Source organism: Takifugu rubripes, chromosome 12 (genome assembly GCF_901000725.2).
Source record: "Takifugu rubripes chromosome 12, fTakRub1.2, whole genome shotgun sequence".
Lineage (NCBI taxonomy): Eukaryota > Metazoa > Chordata > Actinopteri > Tetraodontiformes > Tetraodontidae > Takifugu > Takifugu rubripes.
The window spans coordinates 4,504,024-4,512,248 of record NC_042296.1 but is presented as its reverse complement, the minus strand read 5'-3'; the positions used below and the strand labels follow the sequence as shown (position 1 = coordinate 4,512,248).

Genomic DNA, 8,225 nt, shown 5'->3' with positions numbered 1-8,225 from the left:
AGCATTAGAAAAATGGTGGCACAGTGTAAAAGAGAGAAAGAGAAAAAACTCAGTTTCATTGGTACCTCCGTTTTCGCTCCTGTCCACTATGGCCTTGTCCACTCCATCCTCCCTCCTAATCAGTCAGTGCGCTCTAGCCCCGGAGCCCACGATAAGGGACAGCAACAGGCTCCAACCAGTAGAACGATGGGTTTTTGCTGTTCCATTTACATCTCAGGACGACTACCCTGGTCTTCAAATCCCAAGTACTCAAGTGCAGCCTTAAAGTGTCTCTTCACTACTCCCTCGTCTGGTCTGTGCTAGTGCTTTTTTGTGTCCCTGTGATTGCTGCGCTCATTTTACTTTCCATTTCTCCCTTTTGAAATTTGACTCGAATCCATAGAATTCAACATAACTCATGATGTGTGATCAAAATGAATTTAAAGACTCTTTTCCATGTTTTTACCCTTTATTGCATCACACAACAGTATATAATTGCAGTATAGACCCTCTTGACACGAGGCTTGTATAACGTATGTGCCCTATGTGCCCTAAGCTATAGACTATTGGCCCACAGGTGTTACGGGTCAAAAATGCAGGCAGGTTGTAAGACATCTCCTTGTAAATAGGGGTGGCTTTATGCTCCTGCTGTTAGGATGGAGTTGAACACGCAGGCCAAGCTTCTGAGTTACCAGCCAATTTATTTCATTCAATTCACCTGAGATCCTGGATAACAGCGGCCGAAGTAAACATCCTCGACAGGGTTACTGTGATGCGCCTGGGGATGCACCAGTCCTCTAGGGGAGGGGGGGATCTCACAGCGGATGAAAGGAAACAGTTGTCGTGGCATCGCTGATTGCAATGTCTCCTGGGTGTCTTCTGCTGGGGGGGATTTCGGATGATCCTCTTTAACCTGCTGCAAGAATGAGTCAGCTTCAACAGGAAGCAGCCAAACCGAAGGGAGGATTCTCTCAGCTTTCTGGTTCAGATTTAGATTCCATCTTCATGTCCCAGAGCCAGTATTTAAAAAGGGAACCTTCCTGCTAAGGCAACTCACAGCTGGTTAAGTCAGCCGGAATGTTGTGGAAAATGTGTCCACAGGGGGGTTTCTCACGTCTCAACAGCTTTAAATACGCAGCACATTACCACCAAAGACTCACCGACGGTAACATCCTGTAACAAGTTGCTGTTGAAATCAAGCAAAAGGCACCATTAACGAGAGGATTATGTCCCACGAGTCTCCAGCCAAGATGTTCCGTCTTATTGCAACTCAATTTTCCCACCTTTACTACCTGTTTTGAGAGAGAATGGCCTTCACTTACCAGGTAATTGGTGACACCTCAATACTGCACCATAATCACCCAGGAACCTCTGGGAAAAAGAACCAATAGACACTCTAATGACTGTGATTCCACAGCCACAGGCAATAAAAAGAAGAAAAAAGCCTTTCTTGCATTTACCATGTCATCATTTCATCCTCAGGGCTGCCTCCTCCATTTTCCTTTTATTCTGACCTCTTCCTCATCCCATCTCGTGCCCCCCGAGAAGGCTTCAGACGGTGGCCTTTCTGCAGGGCGAGCTATGGCCGCTCTGCTGACAGACTCATCCACACCTAATTACCCACAAGTCTCTTGGAGGGCAAATGTAGAGTGACTGGGGCATACTGTCATCTACTGATGTGCCTCCAGCCAAGCTCTGCAGATCACTACAGCAGAGTCAGAGGAGTCTTTTTAATCCATATCCCTTGAACAACTGTGTCCAGACAGAAGAACGAGGTCTCTGATTGATCAATTTGAAAATTTATTTTCATATAAAAAGACACTATGAAAACATTAGATGACTACTTTATACAGTCTTATGTATAAAAAGAACAGAAATGACGAGGTGAAAGAAAGGGGTCGCAGACATAACCACAGGAAGGTGTGACGGTAGCAGAAGCCGGTGAATCACTGAAGGCAGAAGTTGGAGGTAAATGTGAGCAGGTTTTGGAGTGAAGCTGCATTGTGGGCTCTCTGGTGTTTTCGGTCGGATCGGTGGGCCCACCCACACCCACACACACACACACACACACGACAGAAAACACGAACACGAATATTCCGAGAATGCGTATTTCCACCATTCATCACAAGCAAAAACTAGAGATGCTCGATAAGAAAACGGATCATTTTTTCCGTGCATCTCTAATAAAAAATACAGTAAAAGATGACCTATTGGTGTATTGATAAAAAAAAAAAAAACAACGAAACATTTCAGTCGAATGACATCTTACTTACCCCTGCTGGAGGCGAAAACTTAAAAAAAAAAACACATTTCAGGGTTACTGAGCAAAACATGGGAGCGAAATCTCACAAAAATCAACATTTTTTTTTTTTTTAATGAATCAGACTCAGACTTTGCCGTGTCAAAAGGTACACAGATGCGAGCGGTGAGGGGGGTTTCGAGGGTGAAACCCACCTCGTTTTCTCAACAGGGGGTTTGTAGATCTTGAAAGGTTATAGCGGGGTTGCGAGTTTGCCGTACCATCTGCGCTGCACTGCTCTGCAACCACACGAGTGGTCTTTAAACAGATGGTTGGAGGACTGTTCTGGAAAATGTCAGAACAAATCATCATCTCTGGATAATTTGCTTTCTACGCTCCCCATTTGCCTCTCTGCCTTCCGTATATGCTGATGACGCTCTTCTCTTCTGATGATTCCATCAATGACATCTCTCTGATTGTACATCAGTAAGAGCTCTAAGTAATCAGGGCATTCAGTGAAGCATTGTCTCCCCCCGCCTTGGGTTAGAGGGCTGATGTGGGGATGAGGAATCTGCCTGCCTGCTAGCAATATTTTGTACTGGGTTTTAACATCACAATCTGTGTGCAGGACGAGCAACAAGGTGCAAAAGTGAGGGCAGGACTGTATTTGAACCCATGACTGAAGTCTGAAAAAAAGGAATTCAATTTAGCTGAGGTGCTTTTAGCTTCACGTAACGCTGACGGAAGGCTAACGAGAATTGCGGGAGACCTAGCTGGTGTTAAACAGGAAGCTAAACAAAGCTTGGGTTCTGTTCGGGTTGAAAAATACTTTTTTTTAAGGATTATTGGGAACTGCAGGGATGGATTAGCAGTCGCTAAAAGTTTCACAGTTATAGCAGAAAGGAGGAATAAAAAGGAGAGAATATCTTCCCCTTTTCCCTCACGTACATAAAATGTGGCACAAATCATCTGAAAAAGCTAGCTCATGTTAATACTCTGTGTGTTTCCTTTCCTTTTTATACAATCTACATGGGTTAAATCTCACAGGAATTTTCAAAAATATGTATATATAAGAAGAAAGAAAAGAAGGCCGTGCGAGCACAAACGGAACCGTTTTAAAAAGATGAAAATTCTCCTTGAATAGTTAGACCACTGAACACAACTCAGTTTTCTTTTCCAGCTGTATTATTTTTTCATGAAAAGTTTCAAACCTCCAGGAGTTTCAAACTAAAACAGGGGAAAAGCACAAAAAGGAGAAATACAACGTTGCCACGGAGAATGTGAGAGGGATGATCGCAGAGGGCCGGTGAGCTGAAAGAACATTTTTAGAAAAGCAGAGAGAATGGCACATGTCATTGAGCAGCTTCCCCCCCCCCCCCCATTCTTTTCCATCCCAAATGATGAAAAAGAAATGATCATGTGAGACCGAGACATAGAATGCTTTCGTCATCCATTAGAAAAGAAATAAACGGATGCAGAGTGCCGGGGAGGGTGGGGCTACAAGTATGAGAAATCTTAGTGACATTTTCTTCTCCTTGCTATAAAAAGAACGGTGCAGAAATATTCATCTCAACCCACCCCCTTTAAAATCAAATGGTTTTAAACTTTTTTTTTTGCCTTTTTTCCCCTCTGCAGAATAAAATCAAGACTGTTTTTTTTTCTTTTTCCTTCCGGAAATAAGTTTATCATAGCTTTGCTTTTTCTTCTTTTAAAGTTCATTTAAAAATCAGTCACAGACGTGTCGAGCCCCTGTTCTTACTTCTCAGTAGTCTTTTTGCGAAAATATATCGTAGAACAGTCTCCTTTCCACCGTGTCTGCCCACTGCGGTGGTAAACAAATACAATATCGGATCCGACGGAGCACATCGGTGGAGACGGGGTGCGGCGTGTGCGAAACCTTTGCAGAAATTCACTTATGTATAGCCTTTCAGGAGTTCATGGTGGCGATGCGTGAGCGCACGTATCAGAGAGCGGCTGAGCCTCCTCACACCTCAGTCTGAAAGTCCCCCTCGGAGGAGTCGGGTGTGTTGGCGGAGGAGGAGTCCCAGTTCTTATTGTGCAGTTCCATCCGGTCCTTCTGCTCCCCAGGCACGATGGACAGCTCGGGGGTCATGTTCTTGAAGCTGTCCCAGGAGCTCTGGTCCTCTGGGTTTGACTTGTCCTTGATGGAGGAGGGAAAGGAAAATGGCCGTATAAGACTTAGCATGTTGCTGATGGGGAGTGTGACACAAAACCTCCACAAAGGGGGGAATGTTGCCAGTGATGCTCTAAACGCTCTTGAGTCAACACCCCTGGTCTAGAGCGTCTAGACTCTAGACGCTCTAGACCAGGGGTGTTGAAAGCTAGAACTCTTTCCACCTGGGTTTTCTGTCTCTTTCACAAAGGCAGGTGGGAGCCTAGGACCTGGTTGGATTGTGGCCCCCCAGGTCTCGGTTTCCACACCTCCTTTCTAGATCAGGGAGTCTGTTTTCTGCCATGTGAGGAAAGCCAATACCATAGATGCTTTGTATAACAACTAATGTGGAAGACCTTAGCAAAAATGAGTGTCAACGTTTAATCTAAGCTATGAACAAGTTCACTTCATTTTGGAGGTCACTCTCTCTCCCAATAAACGTCAGTGAGACGCGGGGTCATTGTTCAATGTTGATTTTTACTCCATTTCATCGTAAAGTAAATATGAGCAAGATTCCACACTGCCCTAACCGTAGCTTAGATGAGCTCGTCTGCATATGCATCCACAAGAAAGTTATAGGGATGGAGTGTGGACATCACACTATTCAGGCAGATAACACAGTGAACCATGGATTGTTGGCTCATGTGGCCTCAAGCTACGACAGAAATGTGTAGATTTAACTTCTCGCCATCATTAGTCTCCCAGATCTGCACTCGGTTTGACGTGTTAAAGTGGCCGAACTGCTTTTATTTCCACTTCACGCTGACATGCTGCGGCACACAGCGCATTCATTAGCAACAATAGTCATTCAGATGAGGCCTTGCTGTCAATGCTTTACATGCAGGCCTGAGGCAACAGGGCACCCTGATATGACCTCCTGGAGAGCTCAGATGCTTTGGATTCAGTTATTTTTTTAAAAATCAAGATGGCTCCCATCACTTGAAGCAGTCGGATCGCGCTTCTTGGGAAATACTGTATATTTTGTGTTCACTGGCATTCTTTTTTAACACCTTGACATGCTGGAAGTTCTCTTTTCTGCCTGTAAACACAACGTTGCCAACATTGTTTTGGCAAGTGGATGTTTGACAATAAACTCCCATTAACTCCCACACAGTTCCTGACCACGATAGCATGATTCTGGAAGCATCAGCACATAAAACGTTGGCATTTGGTCAAAATTATGTTACTTTACAAATGTCGGAAAAACCAAACATACGTTACCTTCCTTCGCAGCACTTTAGCATCATTATCAAACATCACCATTTAGCTCATACTGTACCTGAGATGATAACGTTTATAGAGCACATTTCCTGAGCAATACAAAACAAACTTCCGGGCAGAGTTAACGGCTTCACACCTATGAGCGAGGACACGTTGTCCCAGATGACGAGAGGAGAAAACCGTGGCAGCCATTAAGAACCCTACTGCAGCAGAGCCTGCAGGCTAACACAAAGCTAAATATTTGATACTTTTATATGATGATGACGAGGATGATGAGCATCTCTTGGAGGACTAAACAAGGTCCCGCTATATGCAGGAAAATAGCAAGTTGTCATCAACATCTAAACAGAGGCATGATGGGAAAAACAGCAGTGTACAAATCTCTCTCTGTACCCCAAGTAATAATTTGCAATCAGTGGAATAGTGTGAAAGAAAGAGCCCATGAGGCTCTCGTTAGGTACTGGATGACCTCCTATTCTGTTGGCACAGCAACTCCCAAAACACAATTTTCTATTGGTCTTCATGAAACTAGCTGCCAGTTGCTGCTAGCCGCTTCAACACTCCCAGACGTCGGGCAAACGTCACAGCTTTGTCGAGTCCTCGTGCAAAGTCGGGTTGTCCCTGTCACCAGAAGGTCGATTCAGAGCTTGGGGAACCCTGTGTCTCTCTTCATCATGCTGATAAGACACCCACCCACCAGACACTTTATTGATCCGCAGAAGCAAAGCACATCCTGTATCCTGTTGCCTTGTTAGGGAACGCTAGGTGGCGATATTTATTATCATTCTCCCTATGAGACAGCTTGACTGCTGGTAAAATGAATACAAAAGGAATAATATAGAAGCCATTCTGCATGCTAAATGCTGGTGACGGAGCATTTTGGGATGCAGGAGGATGGGTAATGCAGCAGTTAAGCTCAACAATATCCCTGGGAGACCAGGCTAATGTGATTGTGCTGCCACTGCATGTCTAGCCATTCTTTCTCACCGCCTCTCGCCTGCCTACTTTCCTCGCTTGATCCAAAGCCTCATCACATCCCTCACTTTCCCTCTTTCTGCCAGACACCCCTTGACTTCCACTCACCTCCAGGAGACACCTCCTTTCCCTCTTTGTTCACAAGACTGGAGGCAAAAGACCAGGAGGGGTGTGGGGCAGCGAAGTCTGCCCCCAAAACAACAGCAATTTATTTTTTATTTTTTTTGCCTCAGTAAGGTGAAGGAGAAGTTTCACTTTGGCATTGTCACCTTTGCCCTTTCCTTCATGTCTTATCCTCCTAAACCCCGCCCTGTAGCCCTGTCACGACAAAATACATGCGTGCACGCTGGCAGTGTTGGCAGGGGCGCAGATGTATCATCAATGTGGGAGTATTTTAACATCCTGAGTTGCTAAAGCTATGGGGGAAGCTGATGAAGCAAGGACACGATGACTGATGGGAACTACAGCTGCAATCAGGACAGTCGTGGGCGAAAAAGTAGTCCCACCAAAAAAGCCGCAAGAGCGAGCACGCATCGCCGCGCTAGAGGCATTACAACTCATGTATTGTAAATAATGTTGATAGAGGATAACTAATGTGCTTATTAGTGCATGAAAATGCTATCCACACTGTCTGCATTATTGATTTGATGCTGGTGCGAGTCCACACGGCTCTGGAAATAGGATGCTGTAAAGTAGACACTGCTGAGTAGGTATGTTCTGCCTCTGGCTTAAAAAAAACCCTCCCACCATTGCAGAATTGGTACTCCAACTGAGGAGTGCAGCAAGACCACTGCAAGAGAAAAACATGGGAAGAGGGGGGAAAAAAGGTCCTCAAGATTACTGAAATTGTTTTCTTTTCTTTTCAAATTCAATTTCTTTTCCATCCGGCCCCCAAATTTTTCCCTATAGAGGGTTTAACAGCTTAGCTAACACCGTTTTCCTTTTGTTGTTGAGCATTGTTCGGAAAAGTTTGTGTGGCGAACAATGGCGCCGTCTGGGTCCTCAGTGGGTTGTTTACAACAAAAAGGGAAGAAAAGCTGAGAAGTTTGGAGAGCATGTTATATTTGAGGTGGGAAGAGAGCTTGAAAGTTTGGATTTGCAAGTTTTCCCGTGAAAAATCTAAAATATCTCCGAGTCCTATTGTCCTCACCAAATCCATCTTTAAACTGAAGCGGTCATTGAATGGACAATCTATTTGCTTTGATATCATCAAATAAATAAATAACTAAATCATTCTTGTTTCATTTGTTCGCTCTGATTGCCAATTTCTTTTGTTTCTGATTGTAAAAAGGAACAAATGCTTAAATCACGCAGCCTCCAGTGGAACGACCACTGGATTTAGCAGCGTTCCAATCAACATGGGGAGATGAGGAGCTCGCCCAGCAGCCGTAATTGCAGTCGGAGCTGAATATTCATCAACGGGGTGTTGTTTAAACAGAAAAAGGAGAGCACATTTCCCTTACATGTTAACAATCGACAATTCAAGCAAAGGAATGCTTGGCAAGGTTACCAAAAGTGTTAGGTTCTACTCTTCTGATCCAGAGTGAGGCCTTTCAGAGTCATGGGAGTGTGAGGAAGGTGTGTGTTAGTCTGTCTTTCTGGGATGAAGGTGGCATGAAGCATTACTGTGGGTGAGTG

General features: G+C 44.6%; 1 protein-coding gene across 16 annotated transcripts in view; it reads right to left on the bottom strand.

Moving 5' to 3' along the window:
* Window positions 1-1,770: 1,770 nt before the first annotated feature.
* Window positions 1,771-8,225, bottom strand: part of adgrb2 (adhesion G protein-coupled receptor B2) — a 138,936-nt gene continuing 132,481 nt past the window's right edge. For 14 of the 16 annotated variants that reach the window (XM_029844778.1, XM_029844776.1, XM_029844782.1 and 11 more), the window contains one exon: window positions 1,771-4,379. In XM_029844778.1, the coding sequence (XP_029700638.1) occupies window positions 4,270-4,379 (110 nt within the window). In that variant the 3' untranslated portion in view covers window positions 1,771-4,269. The remainder of the gene's footprint in view (window positions 4,380-8,225) is intronic. The other 2 variants (XR_003890203.1, XM_029844780.1) reach the window with 2 other exon arrangements.